At 38.1% G+C, this 26,029-nt stretch overlaps 1 protein-coding gene and 1 long non-coding RNA gene across 3 annotated transcripts in view; one reads left to right on the top strand and one right to left on the bottom strand.

Annotated features, from left to right (window-relative positions):
• The window catches only part of VPS45 (vacuolar protein sorting 45 homolog), a 67,412-nt gene extending 52,232 nt beyond the window's left edge, over positions 1 to 15,180 (bottom strand). Inside the window, exons 1-8 of one of the 2 annotated variants that reach the window (XM_064588456.1) lie at positions 14,985 to 15,180; positions 14,221 to 14,355; positions 10,670 to 10,730; positions 5,666 to 5,745; positions 4,311 to 4,379; positions 4,052 to 4,189; positions 3,497 to 3,607; positions 60 to 194 (exon numbers count right to left, since the gene is read on the bottom strand). In XM_064588456.1, the coding sequence (XP_064444526.1) occupies positions 60 to 194; positions 3,497 to 3,607; positions 4,052 to 4,189; positions 4,311 to 4,379; positions 5,666 to 5,745; positions 10,670 to 10,730; positions 14,221 to 14,355; positions 14,985 to 15,077 (822 nt within the window). In that variant the 5' untranslated portion in view covers positions 15,078 to 15,180. The remainder of the gene's footprint in view (positions 1 to 59; positions 195 to 3,496; positions 3,608 to 4,051; positions 4,190 to 4,310; positions 4,380 to 5,665; positions 5,746 to 10,669; positions 10,731 to 14,220; positions 14,356 to 14,984) is intronic. The other variant, XM_064588457.1, reaches the window with a different exon arrangement.
• A 139-nt stretch (positions 15,181 to 15,319) lies between these two features.
• LOC129046433 (uncharacterized) lies at positions 15,320 to 25,352 on the top strand. The gene is made up of 2 exons (XR_008507719.2): positions 15,320 to 15,691; positions 24,526 to 25,352. It is a non-coding gene; the product is annotated as an uncharacterized LOC129046433 (long non-coding RNA).
• The last annotated feature ends 677 nt before the right edge of the window (positions 25,353 to 26,029 follow it).

The raw sequence follows: 26,029 nt of genomic DNA, 5'->3' as shown, positions 1-26,029 counted from the left end.
TACTGGCCTTCTTACATAACAACAACTAAAAACAATTTAAAAAAATTTTAACCACCTACGTTAGCATAGAATTCATCGTTTTCAGCAGATAGGACCACCTCTCTTAAGTCTTTACTGATCCCCGGCACTCTGGAAAGATCAATCCGATTGTTGTTTATGCCCAGTAGTTCATGGACCATGGCCTGATATGTCCACTAAATGAAGAATTATGACAAAAAAATTGGTAACTGACAAACATGGAAATAGTAAATGTTGAGGAAAACAAAAACTGGTAACATTCTTAGCAACTAGTCTTCTTTACATAGAGGTTCTTTATTTAGTTCAAGTTTTATTAATATTTTGTGTTCTACTCAGCATTAAGACTCATTGTAATTGGTTAAACTAAAGGTCAAAATACTTTTAGATTTTATACGTTTGGAAGAAGGGCAGCAAGATTAATATTCCTGATAGAAAGAAAACAAATTAGGTCTATCATTAGCTCCAGTTTTTGCCTGTGAATTAAGAGTATATTTTTGGCTTCGCAGATAGGGCTACATGGGTACTGCAGTTACAAGCTGTACCATTTCCTGTACGTTTCTGTGGTTTTCTGCAGCATGAGAAGTGTGTTTTTACAGATCTGAGTGGTGCTATATTTATCCTGGGAACACTAATATTATCAGAAACAAACCTTGTGAGTTGATCAAAACACACATATTCAGAAGCTTTGCCTCTGAATCCATTTTATTTCATATTTTTACTTAATATGAATTGTGAAGAAGGATTGGTTTCCATTCTTCAAAATGTGAACTTATTTGGTGAAAATGGAATGGAGAAACCCTAAATTTTGCCTTCTCACCATTTATGGAGAATGGGTTCTTCTAGTCATAGGTCCATTATACAAAACTAAGTATTTTCCAGCATATTACTTTCTAAATCTAGAATCTAAATGCTAGAAATATTTATATACTTTTACTTCATCTTAAGCAATCTAGATTTATTAAGAAAGAACTTAAAGTTATAAAAGAAGGTGCTTCATTTCCTAAAATACTTGCCAAATGAATCCTTAAAAAAGCAAGTTTCAGGGGCACCTGGGTGGCTCATTTGGTTAAGTGTCTGACTCTTGGTTTTGGCTCAGTTCATGATCTCACGGGTTGTGAGATAAAGCCCAGAGTCAGGCTGTGCTCAGCAAGGTGTCCACTTGAGATTCTCTGTCTTTTTTTTTTTTTTTTTTTAAGATTTTTTATTTATTTGACAGAGAGAGATACAGTGAGAGAGGGAACACAAGCAGGGGGAGTGGGAGAGGGAGAAGCAGGCTTCCCGCGGAGCAGGGAGCCTGATGCGGGGCTCGATCCCAGGACCCTGGGATCATGACCTGAGCCAAAGGCAGACGCTTAACGACTGAGCCACCCAGGCACCCTGAGATTCTCTGTCTTGACCTCCCTCCCTCTCTTTCTCAAATAAATAAATAAAATCTTAAAAAAAAAAAAAAAGCAAGGTTCGTGGGGGCACATAAAATAAGTATAACAAAATACTTATGCTTCCATAGACAGCATCCTGTGCATGCTTCTACCATTAGTACTTACTCTATAATTAAAATGATCAGTTTACTTCTCACCCCATTGGATCATGAACTCTTTGAGAGCAGAGATTGCATCTTTTAGCCTTTTACCTCTAATACTTTTTTTTTTTTAAGTAGGCTGCACACCCAATGTGTAGCCCAACATGGGGCTTGAACTCATGACCCTGAGATCAAGACCTGAGCTGAGATCATGAGTCGGACACTGAACCGACTGAGCCACCCACCAATACTTAACACAATACCTGGCAGGCACATAATAGGTCTTTAATGAAATTAGTTGAATGAATGGTTGTTTTTCTCTGGGTAACAGAATTAGAGGCAATCATTTTTCTTTCTACTTTCTTATATTATCAAAACTTCTTTAGTGAACAGATATTACTTTGTATTTTAGGAATATAAGGCTATCCTATTATAGAGAAGCTGCACTCCACAGATTTCTCCTAGCATTAACATGATTATAAGCTGGGAAGAAACTGAAATATAAACTATGTCTTTCCCTACGAATTCAAAGTCACTATTAATAAAGCCTCTACTTTGTGTAAAGTACTGTTCTGTTTTTTTTTTTTTTTAAAGACTATTTATTTGACAGAGAGAAACACAGCAAGAGAGGGAACACAAACAGGGGGAGTGGGAGAGGGAGAAGCAGGCCTCCCGCCAAGCAGGGAGCCCGATATGGGGCTCGATCCCAGGACTCCGGGATTCATGACCTGAGCCGAAGGCAGAAGCCCAACAACTGAGCCACCCAGGTGCCCCCCCAGTAAAGATTTTTAAGTCAGGAGTAGTAAGATCAGAACTGTGCTTTAGGAAAAGTGATTTAACAACATTGTTTCTATGAGATACATTAGAGTAGAAAGAAATTAAAAGAGGGGAATCAAGGCCTTTCTGTTTCAGGCATCTTGGACCTTGTGGAGGCCTGCTGGGAACAGGACTCCTAAAATGATAAATATGCCTGGAAGGCTGTGGTTCAAGGTCATTTTTTGCTGGCAATAAGCAGGATCTCCAGAACCAGAGGGAGCACACAGCTCTTCTTAAAATTGAAGGTGTTCATGCTCAAGATAAAACTAAGTTCTAATTAGGCAAGAGATGTGCTCATGTGTTCAAAGCAAGGAATAACACAGTGACTCCTGGTGGCAAACTGAACAAAACCAGAGTAATCTGGAGAAGGTAACTCATACTTATGGGAACAGTGGAATGACTCATGTCAAATTCTGAAGAAACCTTCCTGCTAAGGCCTCTGAACACAGAACCCATGTGATGCTGTACCCTCAAGGATTTAAACTTATTGAAAAGCAAATAAATAAAAGTATAGACTTGATCTTTTTTTTTTTTGATTTTTTTTAAAGATTTTATTTATTTATTTGACAGAGAGAGAGATAGAGAGAGCAGGAACACAAGCAGGGGGAGTGGGAGAGCGAGAAGCAGGCTTCCTGCTGAGCAGGGAGCCCGATGTGGGACTCAATCCCAGGACCCTGGGATCATGACCTGAGCTGAAGGCAGATGCTTAACAACTGAGCCACCCAGTCGCCCTAGATTTGATCTCTTATAAAAAAATGAAATAAAAAATAAAAGTGAGGAATTGGTAGATGACTATTTCAGTATTCCTTTAAGAGATTAGGGTCTACACAAAGGTAATGGCAGTAAGAATGGAAAATTGCAAATAGATACTGGAAAAGGAGAAGCTAAATCTAGAAGTTGCCTTGATCAGGTGAAGGTGGTGGCAGAAGGGAACAGGAAAGATGAGGCAGAAGAAAGAGCCAAAGGAAGACCATGGTTGGAAGAATAGAGATACCAAAACACCAGGAAATACAAGGCAAAAAAAAAAAAAAAGCTGAAAATAAGGAGGCAAATACATGGACGACACTGTTCATTTCCACATCTGCATTTTGATGAATACCACTTGAAATCATGCTTCTATTATGCTAATAAAGGGTTCTGCACCTGGTTTAGCAATGGGGTGATGGCATCATCACAACGATCTAAAATAAGGAGCAATGGAGGCACCTCAGTCCGCCGGAATTCAAACAGTTCATATTCTTTAGTTATTACCTGCTGTGGATGTGAGAGAAAGATGGTTTGGTCAACCAATTAGTTGCAGACAGAGATGACATAAACAGAAAATTAATACATAAAAAACACATTTAACAACAGTTCTTTGCACCTTCATAGGCCTTCCAAAAAGGATTAAAGGCTTGACAAAGTTTGGTAGCATCCTGTTTAAGAGGTTAGGATTTAAAACTCCATTTTACAAATGGCTTAATTGGATCAAAATAAGTATTTAACTTATTTAGCTTGCAAATGTTTCTGGAGTTAAGCCTAAAAATTTTAGCCCTAATTTGTTGCTTTTGATTTTTTATTACAAAGACCTCCCTCTTTGCCAGTAAAACTAACACGTCACCTCCTTGGTTATAGAAAAAATATTGCTATAGTTTCTGAAATATGATAAGGAAATGGATGGTCTTCATGCTTTGGAACTGGGGATAGGGAAAGCCATACCTTAACACATTCTGCAAGTCTTTTTGCTGCTTCTGATGAAAGCTGGTAGCGAATCATGGGACATTTCTTCAGAGATAAAAGGAGAGCTGTCAGTCCTTGAGTTGTTCTGGATAGCTGGGCTGGATCCCAATTTCGACCCTTTTTGTTAAAAATGTATATTCAGAGAAAATATGTGAATTTTTTCTTACAAGTCCAATTACTTGCTGAATGAACTCCCACCTGATAAATAAACTTATTTTTTTATCCTTTCCTTCCATACCTGGCAGCAACCCAAAATATTGAGGGAAAACAAATGTGGATTCACAGCAATATAATCACCATAAAATTCCTGCAATCAAAGCATCAAGATAAGTCAGTCATTTCATAAATTCCAACTGTATCATATAGTAATATTTTCATATGTGATATAATACTATGTGATATAATCAAATTTGAGGAAATGCAGATGTAAAAGAGATACAAAAATTGATCAATTGAGTAGCAATAGTCAATGTGGAAGAATAAATTATAAAATGGCAGCAATTATAATAATCATTTAAAAAACAAAAAGTTGTAGAAGTATGTATATTACATTTCTGGAGACTTCTGTGTATACTTATCAATTAGTAAAAATAAGACACTGCTATAGGATATACAATGTTACACACAGATGAAAAAGAACTTTGCTGTCCAGTGCATTCTTTTTTTTTTTTTTTTTTTTGGTCCAGTATATTCTCATGAGGGAGAATATGTTTTAAAATAGGTCATTCTTGGGCGCCTGGGTGGCTCAGTTGGTTAAGCGACAGCCTTCAGCTCAGGTCATGATCCTGGAGTCCCGGGATCAAGTCCCGCATCGGGCTCCCTGCTCAGCAGGGAGCCTGCTTCTCCCTCTGACCCTCTTCCTTCTCGTGCTCTCTGTCTCTCATTCTCTCTCTCTCAAATAAAAATAAATAAAGTCTTCAAAATAGGTCATTCTCTTTTTTTTATTATTATTACTCATTTATCACCTAGCACATCCTTCTGAAAACCCAAAACTTGTTAATTTGCTGCCCTATTCTTCACTTAGGTGATAAATGTATTTAGACATTTGTGATAAATGTATTCAAGAACACTAAAGTTTTTAAGAAGTAAAAGGTAACATGACATGTTCTGATGTGATGTATTATATAGCATGCAGAATATTCAGGAGTTATCAATGACAAAAGTCTACTTTTTACCTCCCAGAGCAAGATAATCACAAACAGAACTTTAACAAACCTCTTTCACATCCTTTACTTCCTATTCTTTTCCAATCACACATAGCCCTGTAGATGAACATTCTTATAATGTGGTTCATAAAACTAGCATAGACTATATCTGACTCTATTCCCATCCCTGTGAAACCCTCCCTACCCATTCAGTAGGATCCAGTACCAGTCCAATCTCCTTATTCCCACTGACTCCTTTAATTCTGTTCCCACCCAATTTGATACCTCTTACAAACTTTCTAAGTATGAGTATAAATAGTTTGGTGGAATGCACATTTATAATGTCTGATCAATAGCCTCCCTTTTGAGACAGTACCTTTCTTATTGTTAGACTCAAATCTTTAAAATGGGCCAATATAGGAGATGTGTTGAGGACCAATATGTTTACCTGAACCTCAGCCACAACTTCCTGTTCATCAGCTTCAGCTAATGACTTCACATCACTCTTGCTGATCACATTACTGAAATCTGAAACAGACATATGAGTTGTGGCTGACTCAAAGGAGATCACTTTTGCTGCAATTAGACATAAAAGAGCCTAATGACTAAGTGAAGCTTGGTATACACTGTGGTATATGTCAAAGTCAAACACCTTCAAACTGAAATGAGTAGTACAAATATATTTAAATCCATAAATTCATAATAATACTTAAAAAAAAGATCACCATGTAGGCATTGGAGGATGCCAGGGAACCAAGTCATTATGCTGAAAATAGCAAGTAAAGGGAAAGAAGTGAGTTTTTATTCTGTTATATACAAACTGTACCACAGATAACCAAATAGTAGATGAGGGGAAATTTCTCTTTATGGAAATATCCCAGCTAAAAAACAAAGAAGGAATGATCATGATAGAATTAAAACATCATCATTTTTATTAACCACTAATGAATCAATGGATGAACCTAGGCATTGAGCATCAATTGATGCTAATATCACAATAAGAGACAATCAAAGAAAGCACACAACACTGACTATGAAATATTCTTCCCAAGAAGAAATCAAATCTAAATCTAATTAAGCTTCTATATCCAAGTACCAATTTCCTAAAGGATAGAGGAATATTTCATTTATTTGGGTTTTTGTTTGTTTATAAGAATCATTTGTTTATTGTAGAGAGAGAGAGAGAGAGCATGCATAAGTGGGAGGGGAACAGGGAGAGGCCGAGAGAATCTCAAGCAGACTCCACACTGAGCGCAGAGCCTGGCGGGGGGCCTTGATCCCATGATCCTGACATCATGACCTGAGCCGAAGTCAGATGCTTAATGGCTGAGCCACCCAGGTGCCCCAAGAAAAATCATTTTTAAGAATAAATTTTTGGGTCGCCTGGGTGGCTGAGTCGGTTAAGTGTCTGCCTTTGGCTCAGGTCACGATCCCAGGGGCCTGGGATGGAGACATGTATTGGGCTCCCTGCTCAGTGGGGAGCGTGCTTCTCCCTCTCCCTGCTGCTCCCCCTGCTTGTGCGTTCGCTCTCTCTCAAATAAATAAATAAAATCTTAAAAAACCAACAACCAAAAAACCCTAAATGATTGTTTTTAGGACCCACATTTAGGTGGTAAAAATATAAAGAAAAAGCAAGTAAAACCAAGAGTCAATGCTTAACTGATTGCACCACCAAGGCACCCCAGGAAATTTTAAACTGCAAAGAATATGTTAAACTACCCTATCGGGATGCAATCAGCAAGATGCAGGCTGTGAGAAATTTTAACAAAACGATATAGTTTCCTCAATAAATAAATTGCACTGCAGAGAGAGAGATCGAGAGAGACAGAGAGAGAGAAAACACCTATAGAAGATTAAAGGAACTTAAACAACATATCAATCAACAGCTTGTGTGGATCTTATTATGATCATAATTCAAATACAAAGACAGTGAGAAAACCACCAAAACAAAACCATAAGAGAATTTGAAATTTGAACACTGAGTATTTGAAAATAGGAATTATTGTTCATTATTTGGATATGTAAAATAATGGTATTTTATTTTATTTGTTTTTTATAATAATGGTTATTTTATAAAATGTGTCCTTATCTTTTAGAGATGCATACTTAAATATTTAGGGATGAACTCATATGACGCCTTAGATCTCCTTCAAAATAACATTGGTGGGGGAGTAGGTGGCAGTATAGCTAAAACAAGATAGGCCATGGCAAAGCAACTTTTGAAACTGGGTGGTGGGAACATTGGAATTTATTATACTATTTGTATATATTTGAAAACTTCCATAATAGAGGTTTTTTTTAACAAAGGAAGGAGGAACTTATTATACAATATATTTAGTAGACATAAAAATACAAAAATAAAATTATAAAAAAATGAGATGAGCAGAAAGCCAGTTTAATGTTGATATAAATTGTGCTGAAAATTTGTAATGGATAAAATCACTATATACAAACTCATTTAGTTCATTTTAATCAAATAAAATTGTGAAATTGATTGCTTTACCCAAGTTCCAAGAGTCTATTTTTCCTAGGCTTTAGTGCTACTTTAATATATACCATTTTTTTCCTCTACTTCATAGAATCACAGTGCAGATCAAACAACCTTTAGAACCAGAAGAATAGACATTAGATTATTGGTTACTAATCTCAACTGCTGCCTCAAAAAACTCTCTTTAGAGGAAAAAGGAGTCTTTCATCTCATGACCTACTCAATTTTTAAATGAGAGACTCAGCACAAGAAGTGATTCCATTATATGTCTACTTAAATTCGACAGCACAAGGAATCTCTCATATATTCCTACACACACACACACACACACACACATCACTAAGTAAAAGTTTCTACACTTTCCTAAGCACCTAACTTGTGATCAGACTAAAAATACTGTAATGACTACACACTTATCAGAATGGCTAAGACAAAAAATAAGGGCAACACCAAATGCTCATAAGGATGCAAAGAAACTGGATCACCTGTACAATGCTAGTGGAAAGTAAAATGGTATGGTCACTCTAGAAAACATTTAGCAGTTTCTTAAAACACTAAACATGGAACTACCATATGACCCAGCAATTGCTCTCCTGGACATTATTTACTACAGAGAAATAAAGGCTCAGGCTCACACGAAAACTTGTACACAAATGTTTATAACAGCTTTATTTGTAGTGGCCAAAACTGAAAACAACTCAGATATCCTCCAATGGGTAGTTAAACAAATTGTGGTATATCCATAACATGGAATACTACTCAGTAATAAAAAGGAATGAACTACTGATACATGCCACAACCTGGATGAATCTCTAAAGAATGCTGAGTGAAAAAAGCCAATCCCAATGGGTTATATACTGTATAGTTTCATTTATGTAACATTCTTGAAATGACAAAATTATAGAAATAGAGGACAGATTAGTGGTTGCCAGAGGTTAATAAGGGGATTGGGTGGGAGGGAAGTGGATCTGGTATAAAAGGGCAATATGAGAGATCCTTATGAAGATGAAAATGTTTTGTATCCTAACTGTATCAGTGTCAATATCCTGGATGTGGTATTGTACTATTAGTTATGTGAGATGCTACACTGGGGGAAATGGGTTTAAGAATAAACGAGATCTCTGTATTATTTCTTACAACTATATGTGAATCTACAATTGTCTCAAAATAAAAAGTTAAATTATGAAAGAAAGCTTGTGACTATAGCCAAAAGGAAAAAAACCCAAACAAACACTAGGGTGGAGAAAAGTAATAAAATTGCCAATTTTTACCTCTTGAGGTTGTTGTAAGGGCTAAATGAAATAATATATGTGAAAGTTCTTTATAAAATACTCTTATTACAAATGTTAATTTTTGGTACCATTATTTAATTGTAGCATATAATGTAGAAAGTATGTGTATCTTGGAGTATAATCTAAACCCTAAAACTCCAAAGCCTTCAAGTAAGTTTTAAAATTTTGCAAATGCCCTACATACTGAGAGTTAAGGTTTGTCCTTGGTTTTGGAAATGGCACCAAATAAACTAGACTTACTAATCCCATAAAGATCAATAATGACATCTAGAGGAGAATGGATGTAACTTCCAAAGCAGAATGTATTACATCAAGAAAGATCATATAAAATGTATAGTAACCACAAACCTAGTTTATTTCCAGAACTCTGCCCTCCCCCTAACCCCCCAAAAAGTTATGTACATAAGAGATACCTACTGGATGTCTTGTACTTTCAAGCATTACATAAAGTAGCAAAAAAAATGGAATGTTTTCATCTGGTATGTAAGTAAATTTCTGCTTTTCCAACAAACTCAAGCATATCCTCCTCCAAGTAAAGAAATCAGCTTCTATGCCTCAGTTCATAAAAGTATAAAATAGGAATAAGTATACACCTTTTTTGTTTTGTTTTGTTTTGTTTTGCAGAGGTGGGATGTGAAATTTGGCTACTTGTAATTTTTGACTTATAAAGAATCTTGATAGGCAAAGTAAAACTTAAAAAGTAATTTTTACCTAATCCATCAATTATATAGAAAATCCCACTTAGCTCTCTAAAATAACATTGCTTGGGGGCGCCTGGGTGGCTCAGTTGGTTAAGTGGCTGCCTTCAGCTCAGGTCATGATCCCAGAATCCTGGGATAGAGCCCCGTGTCGGGCTTCCTGCTCAGCAGGGAGCCTGCTTCTCCCTCTCCCTCTGCCTGCCTCTCTGCCTATCTGTGCTCTCTCTCTCTCTCTCTGTCAAATAAATACATAAAATCTTAAAAAAAAAAAAAAAAAATAAGGGGATGCCCGGCTAGCTCAGTCGGTAGAGCATGAGACTCTTAAAAAAAATAAAAATAAAAAAATAAAATAACATTGGTCATAAGACTTTTTTTTTTTTTTTAAGATTTATTTATTTATTTACTTATTTGACAGAGACACAGCAAGAGAGAGAACACAAGCAGGGGGAGCGGGAGAAGGAGAAGCAGAAGCAGGCTTCCCGCGGAGCAGGGAGCCCGATGCGGGGCTTGATGCAGGGCTCGATGCGGGGCTCGATCCCAGGACCCTGAGACCATGACCTGAGCTGAAGGCAGACGCTTAATGACTGAGCCACCCAGGCGCCCCTAGCTAGTTTGTTCTACTGGACACTTCATATCATCAATAAGTTAACTGAATCAGTCACTATATGAGTCTGATTTTTTTGTCCTTTCAAAGTATTAAAAGTCTTATGACCAGGGGCGCCTGGGTAGCTCAGTCATTAAGCGTCTGCCTTCGGCTGGGGTCATGGTCCCAGGGCCCTGGGATGTAGCCCTGCATCCGGCTCCCTGCTCCGTTGGAAGCCTGCTTCTCCCTCTCCCACTTCCCCTGCTTGTGTTCCCTCTCTCGCTGGTCTCTCTCTGTCAAATAAATAAATAAAATCTTAAAAAAAAAACAAAAAACCCCCACCTAGCTAGGGTACAGTTACATGATGGAATAAGTGAAATAATATACTTACAAATAAAATATATACTGTATTTTGGTCTCCGGAGCTCTTGAATCAGATAATCCACATTCTCCTAGAAAGGAAACAACAAATAAATAATATGTAAGAACTGTTTAAGTGAAAAAATAATAAATACTGTTCATTGATTTATTTAAGTATTTACTGAGAGTCTACTGAGTGCTGAGGTCTAGATTTAAGTGTATGTTGTGGGGATGAGGGCTGAAGGTGAAAAAGAGATACATTAAATATAATGATCAGGAATCATCTATAATATTAATGAGCTGCATTACCTTGGCCAAATTAAGATTTAAAAATATTAAAAATACAAATGTTGAAGTATAACATAAAACTGAAAATAATTCTGCAAATTTGCCTCAGGCTGCTTATCTATAAATTATTCATCTAATCAATATTCTTAGATAGAATATCAAAATGCATCTAGTTCTTTAAAAACCAACATTCAAGAAAAAATACACTTAATTGTATTCACTTTGGCTTTTAACTTATTGGTACCTAAGACTGTACAATTGTAATGTTTGTAAAGTATTTGCAAACAGCAGGCTAAGACCTTTCATATAATTACATTATTTAAAAACAAAATATGGGGGCCCCTGGGTGGCTCATTCAGTTAAGCGTCTGACTTGTGATTCTGGCTCAGGTCACGATCTCATGGGTCATGGGATCAAGCCCAGGGTCAGGCTTCACACTCAGCGGGGAGTCTGCTTGGGGTTCTCTTTCTCCCTCTCCCTTTGCCCCTCCCCCCACTCACATTTTTCTCTCAAATAAAATAAATAAATCTTAAAAAAATAAAAATGAAATATTAAATTTAGAAGTAAAAAAAGTTGATTTTTATATGGTCAAAACATAAGAATTTCAATTACATAAGATCATAATGCAGGTTTTATCTATTTTTGATACTATTAACACATAGTTAAATTTCAATATGAATTTGGTCCCCAGTCTAAACATGATATGAAATACAGTTTTGAACGTTTAAAAAAAATCATACATTTCCTAAAAGAACTAAAAATAATATAAGCAATACATATTGCTTGTTAAATGGGAAAAAGGTTTTTTAAATTGTCATTTAGATTAAAAAAATACATTAAAATTAACTTTATAACATAATCTTAAAGAAAAATCGTTTTTTAAAAAGATTTATTTATTTATTTGACAGCGAGAGAGACAGCAAGAGAGGGAACACAAGCAAAGGGAGTGTGAAAGGGAGAAGCAGGCTTCCTGCCGAGCAGGGAGCCCGATGTGGGACTCGATCCCGGGACCCTGGGATCATGACCTGAGCCGAAGGCAGACGCTCAACGTCTGAGCCACCCAGGCGCCCCTTGTTTGTTTTTTTAAAGATTTATTTATTTATTTGAGAGAGAGAGAATGAGAGACAGAGAGCACGAGAGGGAGGAAGGCCAGAGGGAGAAGCAGACTCCCTGCTGAGCAGGGAGCCTGATGCGGGGTTCAATCCCAGGACCCTGGGATCATGACCTGAGCTGAAGGCAGATGCTTAATGGCTGAGCCACCCAGGAGCCCCAAGAAAAATCATTTTTAAGAACACATTTTATATATATATACATATATATATATATATAAAGAGGTTCTCTAATGAAAATTATTAGGAAATGATGGACTAGATGATCTCTAAGATCCCTCTCAGCACCAAACTTTCATGAGCTACAAACGTGAAAAACTGGAAATGACTGTAACACAGTATTAATGTATTCATTAATTCAGGAACTATTTATTGAGGTCCACCATGTAGCAGGCACTGGAGACATAACAGTGTGAAAAAACAGATACCATCTCTACTTTCATGGAGCTTACTGCTGGTAGTTGAGACAGATATTAATCAAACCATATAAAACTTCAACTACGACAAACAAAAGGGAGAAGAAGATGGTGCTGTAAGTGCTTATAAGAGGGGGGTGTGACTTGGACAGCAAAACCAGGGAAGATTTGCGGGAGGAAGTAAAGAAGTTCCAAGCAGAGGGAAGCGCCTGCGCAAAGGTCCTGTGGCATGATGGAACAAAGTGAACTGAAAGATTAATGTGGCTAAGAGCAAAAGGGGGAATGGTTTGAAATAAGGCTGTAGGAATGACAGGAACTAGACCATACAGAACCACAATTAAGGAGTTTTGCCTTTAGCATAAAAACAATGAGAAGTCATTCAAGGATTTCAAGTGGGGGTGACATGATCAGATTTGTATTTTAAATTTTTTTTTTTTTTAAGAATTTATTTATTTGACAGAGAGAGATACAGCGAGAGGAGGAACACAAGCAGGGGGAGCAGGAGAGGGAGAGCAGGCTTCCCACAGAGCAAGGAGCCCGATGCGGGGCTCGATCCCAGGACCCTGGGACCATGGCCTGAGCCGAAGGCAGACGCTTAACGACTGAGCCACCCAGGCGCCCCCAGATTTGTATTTTAGAAAAAATATAATACACAAGCATGATAAAAGAGTGCATTGGAGTTGAAGATCATGAATATAAAGAGAATATACAAAATAAGGTTGAAATAGTATAGGAGTTTTATAGGAAGACTCAAGCTAGATTTGGAAAATGATGGATGAAAATGGACAGAAGGCTAAAGAACCTTTAATTAGGGGAAGAGAACGAATAGAGAAGAGAAATGAGCATGTAGAGGGATGATAAAAAGGTGCAGTTGGCAATAGTGGAGGAGCAGAGATTGGACATAGGAGGCTGGATACATAAAGGCAGACCAAACCAGCTAAAGGAGGGATTTAAGGACTGGGCTACTAAAGATTGATTTAATCATGGAAGTAAAATTGAGCCATTATATGTTCCTGTGCATAGATATGAATAAAATGATACAGACTCAAGATATTGGTGTAGGTGCATAAGTATATAAGATTAAGCAGCAATGGTGTTCAGTGTGATAGGTATGGATGTTAATTCAGGAATTAAGTGATGTGGGTCTCTGCTAGGATAGTTAGTGGCTTGGGAAATAGCTGGGAACCTAAAAGGCATCTTGGAGGAAAAACTGTAAGGAGTAAACTGAGATGTGGAAAGCAGGAGAATCAAGGTTATAACTCTGATGAACCAGGTTAATTATGATACCATAAATGATAATACAAATTTATTTTGCTTTCTTTTTTTTTTTTTAAGATTTTATTTATTTGACAAAGAGAGACACAGCGAGAGAGGGAACACAAGCAGGGAGAGTGAGAGAGGGAGAAGCAGGCTCCCCGCTGAGCAGGGAGCCGGATGCGGGGCTTGATCCCAGGACCCTGAGATCATGACCTGAGCCACCCAGGCGCCCCTTATTTTGTCTTCTTAATGCTTTCTTTTTTTTTTTATTTATTTGACAGAGAGAGACACAGCGAGAGAGGGAACACAAGCAGGGGGAGTGGGAGAGGGAGAAGCAGGCTCCCCGCAGAGCAGGGAGCCCGATGCGGGACGCGATCCCAGGACGCTGGGATCATGACCTGAGCTGAAGGCAGTCGCTTAACCAACTGAGCCACCCAGGCGCCCTGTTTTCTTAATGCTTTCATATCAGAGTGTTCTGTATTTGCCTGGGCAAATGACAGCTCAGTACCTACCTTCGTAGGACGAAGAAAACAAATTGCTTTCAGGTGTTTCATGATCTCTCGATTTTGAGAATCAATGCGTTCAAAAAGGTACACTTCCTTCTGAAGAATCTCTGATTGTGTGTATACCATACTCACTATGCCAGTCTGTAAAGAAAAAGATTTAACTAATATTATGCTAGTCAAAAATAATATAAACAATCAGCAACATCTAAGACTTAAAATTTTTTTCATTAATACTTAGCTGGATAATGTAAATATTAAGATATGTAACATTTACTGAGCATCCAGAACATGTAGGTAATGTACCAGGATGAAAAGCATGTTCTCTCTGAACACAATCAATAAATTTCAAAAAGAAATTTTTTCCATCACCTTAGAGTGTTTTTTTTTTAAATAAATCTGTGACCAACAAATAATAATCTGTTATCTCAGCTTGAGCACTAACAGCTTTATTTTAAAAACACAACGGTGACTGGAAATAAAAGTCTTCCAAATGTTCTGTCTCACATATTATTTCTTGCCAAAGACATTTAGAAAAGGACTTCTGATTCCAATAAATTGTTCCGGGTAGAAGAAAGCTCTGGTGGTAGTTAGAGCCATTTACACTGAAAACCTGCTAGACAAGCTTTATACGACCTCTCAGTTCCACACAGCACTGACCCTCGCTTCAAAATCTTTAATTAAATACCAAATCTTACAGTGGAGTGGGAGTAGCTATTATAAGGGAGGGAGAGGTTCCTCACAAACAAAATACGGAGCAAAAGCAAACTCACCGTCTCTTTATCCATGAGGAGTACTTTCATACCCGGTCCGCTGTCCTCTATCATTTTGGAAACGTACTGTTTCACAGCAAAAACCACGTTCATGGTGGCGAATTGACAGGTTAACCCTACAGCCCTTCCCGCCCCCTTTTCTCTTGCTAAATTAACCCCCGGCCTTTTGGCCGGGTCTCAGCGGCTTCCTCCCCGCCCGGCTTCGGCTTCCGGAAGTCCGGGCAGCTCCTACGGTGCTGGGAGTTGTAGTTCCGCTGCGCGGAGCCGGCGACCGAGCCTCCTGGCTGAATGGAAAAGTCCGGCTGAGACCCCCCCCCCCCCCCTCCCGCCCCGGGTCGCAGCGCTCGGAAGTGATTCTCTACCACGTCCAGCCTGGAGCTGTTTGAGGCCCGGACTCAGACCCCGGCGGGCCGTGGGTCCGGGGTGCCCCGGCTGCCCCCGAAAGCCTCTCCTGCTGGCTAGGGGAGAGACTAGCCGCTCGCGGCGTGGAGGAACTTGGCATCAGGCTGGCGTGGAGGCAAGAACCGCAGAGTGTAGCCGTGGTCACTATTTGCCATTAACACTTTCTTGGGTGGCAAGTGAAGGATTAAGGGAAGAGAGCTGGCGTGATGGCTCCCGGCCGCTCGGGAAGGTCTAAGAGATGGTCGAGATTCGTCCCCCCCCGTTTCATCGTGTCATTGACAAGGCGAGGACAGTACTCCTGCAAAGTGAGGCCCGAATTGGTTTTCTGAATGCCCTTGAGGGATGTTTTGGGAGCGGCCTCAGATCCGCTCCCCGGGAGGGCTGGGAGCTGAGTCGGCAGCGGGGACTCGCAGGGCGCGTGAGGGACCCCGGGTTCGGCGCCCCGGGCGACCGGACTCCGCGGGCTCCCGCTGAGCGGGTACGAGGGACCCGCGGCGCTGAAACTTTGGGCAGGAGCCCAGTTAGTCAGAAATGGGTAGGGGGCACGTATCCGGTGGGGCTAAAGCAAAGTAGCGTGGGGATTTTAAGGGAAAACTCACAAATTTTGATTTAAGAAACAAGAAAAACTTAGCCACAAAATGAGTCTTAAAACCATCAACTTCTAAATGTTTGCATTTGTGTTTAATAATCCAAAGGTCTTCTCTCCTTTATGCCATTTCTCGAAAAGGAGGGGAAATGTTAGTTTTCCCACACCTTTACGTTAGGGAATTGAAAAATCAGGAAGATAATAAGAAACAACTGCAAGAAATCAGCAACTATAATTGCTTGTAAATATTTCCACGAAAATAGTGACCAGTGTTTGTTGGGGTCACTTTAATCAATAGATTCAACATTACCAAATCATTCTTTCGTTATATTTTAAGAAGTACACAATTAAAACTAGACCCAGAGCACGTTAACATTAAACTGGCTATTAAGATTACTTTATAGGGCGCCTGGGTGGCTCAGTCGTTAAGCGTCTGCCTTCAGCTCAGGTCATGGTCCCGGGGTCCTGGGATTGAGCCCCGCGTCGGGCTCCCTGCTCGGCAGGAAGCCTGCTTCTCCCTCTCCCACTCCCCCTGCTTGTGTTCCCTCTCTCGCTGTGTCTCTCTCTGTCAAATAAATAAATAAAATCTTAAAAAAAAAAAAGATTACTTTATAAAACTTTATATACAATTATCAGGTCCTTTAAGGGAGCTCAGAAGCCACCTATCATAGATTTTTGTCACCTCTGAAATTGTGAGGAATGTGTTTATTTTCTTTTCAATTTTTCTACCGTGTAAATAAAACTTCCCATTGCGCTTTTTATCAATTTTTGAATTATGTTTTGAAAGTTATATTAAAATGAAAATGCGAACTTTAAATGGATACACGTGAGAAAAATCTAATTTATATAAAATTCTATTATTAACTTAAAATGTTAAGATTTAAAATATATTAATATATTTAAAATACATTACAATTTAAAATACGGAACCCAATGAACCAGTGAAATACCTGCAAATCCTGTAAGTTATCAATATTTGAAAATTCACCTCATTTAGACTTCAGTATAAGATTGTTTTCCACTTTATGCATTTTTTAGAAAAAACAAGGAAAGTCTTTTCTATGAAATTTGTGCTTTTTTAGACAGTAATCAATATGTAAATAATACTTTTATTTATAGTTGGACAATTATAACATTTTAGAGAAGGAAAATGCCTATTTTGACAAGGCTTAGTAATTCACTCCATTGCCCAAGAAGTTCCATTGATGTCAGTGGCAGTGATATTTTGTACGTTGATAAGATGCAGAATGTAAACATTCTGTACAAAATAGTTATAATTTAAAGAATGCTGTGATAGTCCTAAAGTTTGCAAGCCTATTGTGAGAAATAAATGAAATAATGTGCAGAAAAAATGTGCCTGGCACATACTAAGTGCTCAGTAAATAGCAACCTTATTTGTTTATTTTTAAAGATTTTATTTATTTGAGAGAGAGTGAGAGAGAGCACGAGTGCTAGGAGTGGGAGAGGGAGAAGCAGGCTCCCAGCTGAGCAGGGAGCCCACCTCGAGGGCTCTATCTCAGGACCCTAGGATCATGACCTGAGCCAAAGGCCCACGCTTAACCGACTGAGCCACCCAGGTGCCCCTCAGCTTTAATTATTTAAAATCAAAAGATACAGAAACCTGGGTGACTCAGTCGGTTAAGTGCCTGCCTTCGGCTCAGGTCATGATCTCGGAGTCCTGGAATCAAGTCCCACGTCCAGCTCCTCGCTCAGCGGGGAACATGCTTCTCCCTCTGCCTGCCGCTTGCTGTGCTTGTGCTTGCTCTTTCTCTCTGGCAAATAAATAAATAAAATCTTTTTTAAAAAAATCAAAAGGTAGATATATCTTTTAGCTTATTTTTTACATACAACATATTTTATTCCTCTTTGACAAGAAAATCTTAAAATATAATCAATTTCAGAATCTGTAAACTACAGTTTCTGAATATAATTTCTATAATATGTTTATCTTGCATTACTATATGATAATAGAAGTGTCGATGGGAAGAATTGGGCTGCTCCTTCATAATTTGTAAACCATATATTTTTCACAGAGGTAAAACTTAGGAAAAATATGCTTCAAGTTCCTTCAGAGGCTTAGTGATTACCCAACCTCAAATCAAACAGTTTGTTAAGCTTTTGTCACAGTTGGTGGTTTAATACTGAACTTTATGGTAGCAAAAACAATGAATTGCTTTAAACCATTAAGTAAAAATTATTTGCATGAAGGGTTCTGTCTGCACATTCAGTAGTTTGGGTGGTTTCATCTTTCTTTTTTTTTTAAAGATTTTTATTTATTTGACAGAGAGAGATACAGCGAGAGAGGGAACACAAGCAGGGGGAGTGGAGAGGGAGAAGCAGGCCTCTTGCTGAGCAGGGAGCCCGATGCGGGGCTCGATTCCAGGACCCTGAGATCATGACCTGAGCCGAAGGCAGACGCTTAACGACTGAGCCACCCAGGCGCCCCTGGTTTCATCTTTCTGATGGTGATACTAACTTTGATCACTTGGTTAGGTGGTGTCTGTGGGTTTCTCCACTGTAAAACTAATTTTCTCCTTGTAATTAATATATGCAAATAGATAAAGGGGATTAAGAGGTAAAAACTTGCAGTTGTAAAATAAACAAGTCACGGAGATGAAAAGTATAGCATAAAGAATATAGTCAACAATATCGTAATAATATTGTATGATGACAGATGGTGATTCTTATCGTTATGAGGGTTGAGGAATGTATAGAATTGTTGAATCAATATGTTGTACACCTGAAACTAATGCAACATTGTATGTTAATTATACTTCAATTTAAAAATGTATACCTAAAGCAAAAATAAATAAAAATATCACAGGGAGAGATTCCTTGATGTGCTGCAAATGTCCTATTTCTTCATTGTACTTGTTATACCTACTAATTTTAACTGGAATCCATTGATGGGTCTTGCCTGCAACCATTGGTGTTTACCTGATGGTAATTATTTTTCTCATTTCTTCTGCAGTTATTGTTTGGAATTCCTCTGTAAAAAAGAGCTATACTCTCCCCCCCCCTTTTTTAATTTATTCAATCATTTATTTATGTCAGACTCATGGATATTTAAGAAAATTACTTTTAAGTAGTAGGAAGGATATGTAGAGGTTGAGAGTGCCGCCTCTGAAATCAGGCAGCCTGGTCTGGATTCTGCTGAATCCTGGCTGCAGGACTTTGGCAAGTTACATAACCACTCAGTGCCTCAGTTTCCTCATTTGTAGAGGGAGAAAATAACATCTACCTCAGGCTGGGATGAGCATTAAGTGAGTTAATACGTGTAGTTGTTAGCCTAGCTTTAGTTACTTTTTCTTCGTGAGTATTTTTAACGGTTGTTAAGTTTTACTGTTTATAGGTTTCCCCACCTACAAACTGAGTATAAAAATACTTGACACAGGGGCGCCTGGGTGGCTCAGTCGGTTAAGCATCTGCCTTTGGCTCAGGTCATGATCCCAGGGTCCTGGGATCGAGCCCCGCATCGGGCTCCCTGCTCTTCCGGGAGCCAGCTTCTCCCTCTCCCTCTACCACTCCCCCTGCTTGTGATATCTCTCTCTCTCTCTCTAAAATAAATAAATAAAATCTTTAAAAAAAATTACTTGACACACAAATGGTAGCTGTGCTTGTGGTGAGCATAGCATAAGGTATAGACATGTTGATTCACTATGTTGTTCACCTGAAAATAACGTGTGTCAACGATACTCCCATTAAAAAAAAAAAAAAGGGAAGAACATCAGAGAAGAAAGAAATGAAGGTAAAATAGCAATGAACAAATACATTTTCATGTGCTTGCCTCCCTGAGAAATTATTAAAATTCACTTCTGAAATGAATTCAGAATTGTAATGTTAATGAGATGCATAAGTTCTTATTTCAAAAAAAAGATTGAACTAGAATTTTGCTAAGATCTCTTTTATGATCATAATGCTGTTCTTGAGTTACTCTCTGTGTTAGAAACATAAATGACCATGAAATGTGATGAAATTATTTTTAACATTTAGATGTTTCAAGAGAATAGGCAAGCCATGTTAAGTAAGTATCAGAAAATACATGTTCTTATAAATCCTTAAATTTCTTAGTGGTAAAGGAATTTTAATTATATTTTTATATTGAAATAATTCCTTTAGAAATGGCTCATTATTGACTTGATCAAGCATTGGATCAGGATTACTTGTTTTTCTTCACTAGAAAGAATAGTGTTAAAAAATAAGATACAAAATATTTTGTTTATACATCTATTTGAAACAAATTTAATGTAGGAGTTTATTCAGGATTTCTCTTAATATATTTTTAAAATTTTTTGTTTATTTATTAGTGGGGGGGGCGAGGAGCAGAGGGAGAGGGACAATCTGACCCCACGCTGAGCCCGGAGCCCAACTCAGGGCTCAATCCCACGACCCTGAGATCATGACCTGAGCCAAAATCAAGAGCCCAGCGATCAACTGACTGAGCCATCCAGGTGCCCTATATCGTAATAATATTAATAAATAAAAGCAAACACCTTTTTTTTTTTTTTTAAGATTTTATTTATTTGCGAGAGAGAGAATGAGAGACAGAGAGCATGAGAGGGAGGAGGGTCAGAGGGAGAAGCAGACTCCCTGCTGAGCAGGGAGCCTGATGTGGGACTCGATCCCGGGACTCCAGGATCATGACCTGAGCCGAAGGCAGTCGCTTAACCAACTGAGCCACCCAGGTGCCCAAAAGCAATCACCTTTTAATAAAAGCAATCACCTTTTACTGAGCTTTAACTATGTGCAGAGTCCTTCCTTTACAAATATCTCAGCTTTTGCAACTTTCCTTTGAGGTATTGTCTCTATGTTACAGAGAAACTGAGATTCAGAGAAGTTGAATAACTTCTCTAAGGTGACACAGCAGCAAGTTGAGAGAAGCAACCTTTTTTTTTTAAGTTTTATTTTATTCAAGTAATCTCTACATCCCATGTAGGGTTCGAACTCACAACCCTGAGATCAAGAGTTTCATGCTCTTCTGAGCCAGCCTGAAACCCCTAGAGAAGCATATCTTTTTCAGTAGGCATTTTACCACGTTTCTTTGTACATATCCTTTCTGTACATCCATTTTTAGAAGGTGGATTGTCATTTCTTTGAGGAGAGAGGTGGGTTGTTTTTTTTTTTTCCTATCCTTTTTCACCTAGTGCAGTCCTGTACACAGAAGATACCCAATGAATATTTAATGTTGGTGATACTCATTACTGGGCTAACTTCTACAATGGCATGTTAAGTAAAGTGTAGAGTTTTACATGGACAGTACAAAGAGATCAAAATACAGATCCAGATGATGTATGCCAATAATTTTATTGAATGATATGGAATAAACTCCGGGAAAAATATCATGGGTTTTCTTTCCAAATTCCCAGGTAAATTACAGGGATGTAGACTTAACTGTTCTGGTGCTCTAGTAACAAATGACATGACTTTTGTTTTGTTTTTTTTCTATCTGCTAGCAGTGATTAGAGAGAATTAACTTCATAAAATTGTTGGTTAATTATTTACCTGAGAATGCATCAGCTTTCAAAAAGCGTTTAATTCAGCTTTGAATTTTTTCAGTACTCAGCTAGAGGGCGCCCTTGGACCACCATGAAGATATCAATAACTAAAGAGGCTCTTTAACATTTGATGCTGGCCCACTGAGTAATGGTTACATGACTGAGGGAGAATGTATTGTTTTGGTCAAAATAGATTAGAAGATGCTTTAATGTTGAGTTTAATCTGGTTTTGGCTTTAAATCTTATTGAATTGTTGCATAAATTGACTGCTTTCCAATTTTTTCATTTCTTAAGACACTAGGCAAAAGCTGTAAGGTTCAAACCAACAAGCATTCAATTTGGGAGATTTGTTTGATAAATATAATGTCACATCGAAAATCTGAAGGGTGGAAATCTGATTATAACTTCTATTCATGTCTGATTGCAGTTGACAATAGGTCTGCCAATATGAACATGTATGTGTTAGACGATGTGCTGAGTACTTTTCTGTGCCTTATTCATACAAACAACTCAATGACAAAAGTAGTGCTGTTACCTTCTATTTATTTATTTTTAAAGATTTTATTTATTTATTTGACAGAGAGAGAGAGAGCACAAGTAGGCAGAGTGGCAGGCAGAGGGAGAGGGAGAAGCAGGCTCTCCGCTGAGCAGGGAGCCGGATGTGGGGCTCGATCCCAGGACCCTGGGATCATGACCTGAGCCGAAGGCAGCTGCTCAACCGACTGAGCCACCCAGGCGCCCCTGTTACCTTCTTTTTAAAAAGGAGAAAATTGAAGCCTAGGGAGATTAAGAAGATTTCCACTAATAAGTGACAAAAGTGGAATTCAAATCTGGAGGTGCGAACACCAGAATCCATACTTCTAGCCAGAATGTTATACTAAAATGACAGTTTCCTCTGTTCGTGGCACAAAATACACAATTAATGGTGAAATTGCGTTTTTTTTCCTCTTTAATTTCCCAATTATTATTGAAAGAATACAGCAACATTCAGACTCACCATGGCTTAATTTAGGAATAATTTTGGGAAATTAGACTTTATTTCCTGGTGATGTAGTAATTTAAATTCAGATGCTAAAGACCGATCAACTCCTGGTCAGAGGAACACTCAAGTTTGCCGTGATAGAGTGAAAAGAACACTGAATTGAGAGCCAGGTAATCTGATTTTTAGTATATTTTACTACTAATATCTGAGTGAGCTTCAGAAATGATTTAAGCTCACTAGACCTCTGTCTTTTAAATGAAGGGAATGGACTAGAAAACTTCAGTTCATAAATCTGTGAGTTTTAGATTTTGCATATGGAAATCATTCTCTTTGTTTTGTATCTGCATACTGTACATGTCTTATTCCATTTCTGGGGGCAGTATATTTATATAAATCTAATAATGCCATGCATCTACTTTAGCACTGGTATGAAGTCCCCCTCGCCCCCAAAGGTGCATCTATGGAAGCACCTAGTTCTCAACACTGGTTACTAGAGAATTTGTGGAGGGTATTCGTTCTTTCAACCAGCATTTACTGAACACCTACTATGTGTTAGCTATGAAATTTAGCATTGAACAAACAGACAAAATTCCTAACCTCATGAAGTTTACAATCTTAGGATAATCAGACAAAATAAGTAAAATTTATGGTAATTAGATGATGATAAGTTCTATAGAGAAAAACAAGACAGGTTTAAAAAAGGGACATGGTGGGTATAGGGATGTGAAGATTTGCAGTTATAAATAGGATGGTTAGGGAATCATTCACTGAAAAGTAGTCATTGAACGCAAACCTGAAGGAGGTGAAAGGAATAACCTATGTGGTCTCTAAATAAAGAAACTTCCAACGAAAAGGAAGAGCAATTGCAAAACCCCTGAGGTGGAAGTAGCCTCTTCATCAAAGCGGAAAGTGGCCAGTGTAACTGGAGCCGAGACAGTGAGGGGCAAAGGTAGATAATGGGGAACAGTGTGTATAGGACCCTATTGTCAGGGCATCGACTTTTATGTTGAATGAGATGGAAGTCACTAGAAAGCTTTGAGGAGAGGATCAATTTGGCTGTTGGGTTGAGAATAAACTGCAGAGGGCAAAGGTAAAAAGCAGGGAGAGTAGTTAGGAGCATTTACAATAATCCAGGAAAGTGATATGAGGTCTTAGCCAGGGAGATGGAGATAGTGAGGGAGTGGTTGGATCCCAGAGATCGTGACAGGATTAGCTGATGGTTTGGATAAAGGATATCTGAGACAGGAGTCCCAGGAAGATGCCAGGGTTTTAGCCTGAACAACTAGAAGGATGAAAGTGCCATTAACTGAGGAAAAACAGCCTTTGCCCTTTCATTTCCACTGTTACCACATCACGCATGTGCCACACATCTAAAATGCTGCAATGGCCAACTTTTAGCTTCTTTCTTTTCCAATCCATCCTGTGTGCTATAGGAATTAAGAACAGGTTGTTTAGATTGGGGGAAAAGTGAAGTCTAGATCAATATTCACAAGGTAAACATACTTTGCATTTTTTAAAAATTTAATTTAATTTTATTATGTTATGTTAGTCACCATACAGTACATCATTAGTTTTTGATGTATTGTTCCATGATTCATTGTTTGCCTATAACACCCAGTGCTCCATGCAGTATGCTTTCACTAGCTTTTGGAGATGTATTTTGGAAGAAGTTGCTGTGGCCGATGTCAAAGAGGTTACTTGCATTTATTGTTTTTCCATAATAGGGATTTGCCTTTGTATTGGATTGTTTTTGAAGTTGTTTTTAATGGTTCAATAAACTCAGAGTAGAACTACAAGCAATATAATTATTCCCTCTGCTTTATTAGAAATGCTTTTGTAATCATGTTAATTATATTACCTTATATCTCTTTGTAATTGATATTTATGCCTTCTGTAAGATAACTATAAAGCCTTTTTGTTCACATTTTTATATTCTTGAGGACTTGCCGTAGGATTGCAGGAAGTTTAAAAATTGGCAGTGGAGTGGATTTGTATTATTAGTCTGATCTTAATGTTGTAACATACTGATTATGCAAGATATATAATTAGTTTGCTTTTGTTATTTAACATATGCAGGACTGTAACAACACAAACTGGAGATGATATAAGGTACAAGAAGAAAGCACTTAAATTACTATCTGATCAAAACATTTAATTCTATGTCTCCAAAGGCAAAGGAAACAAAGGCAAAAAGGAACTATTGGGACTTCATCAAGATAAAAAGCTTTTGCACAGGAAAGGAAACAGTCCACAAACCCAAAAGACAACGGACAGAATGGGAGAAGATATTTGCAAATGTCTTATCAGATAAAGGGCTAGTATTCACAATATAAAGACTTATCCAACTCAACATCCAAAGAACAAATAATCCGATCAAGAAATGGGCAGAAGACATGAACAGACACTTCTCCAAAGAAGACATACAAATGGCCAATAGACACATGAAAAAATGCTCCACATCGCTTGCCATCAGGGAAATACAAATCAAAACCACAATGTGACACCACTTCACACCAGTCAGAATGGCTAAAATTAACAAGTCAGGAAATGACAAATGTTGGTGAGGATGCAGAGAAAGGGGAACCCTCCTACACTGTTGGTGGGAATGTAAGCTGGTACAGTCACTCTGGAAAACGGTATGGAGATTCCTCAAAAAATTGAAAATAGAGCTACCCTATGACCCAGCAATTGTACTACTGGGTATTTACCCCAAAGATAGTGATCCGAAGGGGCACCTGCACCCCAATGTTTATAGCAGCAATGTCCACAATAGCCTAACTATGGAAAGAGCCCAGATGTCCATCAACAGATGAATGGATAAAGAAGATGTGGCATGCTACTCAGCCATCAAAAAAAAAAAAAAAAGAAAAGAAATCTTGCCATTTGCAATGACGTGGATGGAACTAGAGGGTATTACGCTAAGTGAAATAAGTCAGTCAGGGAAAGACAATTATATGATCTCACTCATATGTGGAATTTAAGAAACAAAACAGAGGATCATAGGGGAAGAGAGGAAAAAATAAAATAAGACGAAGTCAGAGAGGGAGAGGAACCATAAGAGACTCTTAATCATAGGAAATAAACAGGGTTGCTGGAGGGGAGGGGAGTGGGGAATGGGTAACTGGGTGACGGACATTAAGGAGGGCATGTGATGTAATGAGTATAAGACTGATGAGTCACTGACCTCTATCTCTGAAACCAGTAATACATTATATGTTAATTGAGTTAAAAAAATAAAACATTTAATTCTAATATTAGCAGAATTCTCTAGAAAATTTACAATGCAATGCTTTTTTGTCTCCTTTCCCCTAAAATTTCCCTCAACTTTGGTATGTGTCTGTTGAATAATATTTCTAATTTTGAGAAGTTAGTTTAAAAACAAAGTATTAATTTTTTTTCAATGAGAATTTGAAATCTGAATCTAAAAATCCTTGATGTTATTACTGATCCTCCTTGGCACTGCTGGATAATTTTCTGTTTAGGGATCTTGGCTACAACTACTACATAAATATAGTAATATATAATTTATCTATTTTGATACTGAGTTTCTTTTTTTTAATCAATTTAAAGGCACACAATG

Source organism: Mirounga angustirostris, unplaced genomic scaffold, assembly GCF_029215605.1.
Source record: "Mirounga angustirostris isolate CCGP_5_RB_7025 unplaced genomic scaffold, mMirAng1.0.hap1 SCAF_4, whole genome shotgun sequence".
Lineage (NCBI taxonomy): Eukaryota > Metazoa > Chordata > Mammalia > Carnivora > Phocidae > Mirounga > Mirounga angustirostris.
This window is presented reverse-complemented; position numbering and strand designations above follow the sequence as displayed.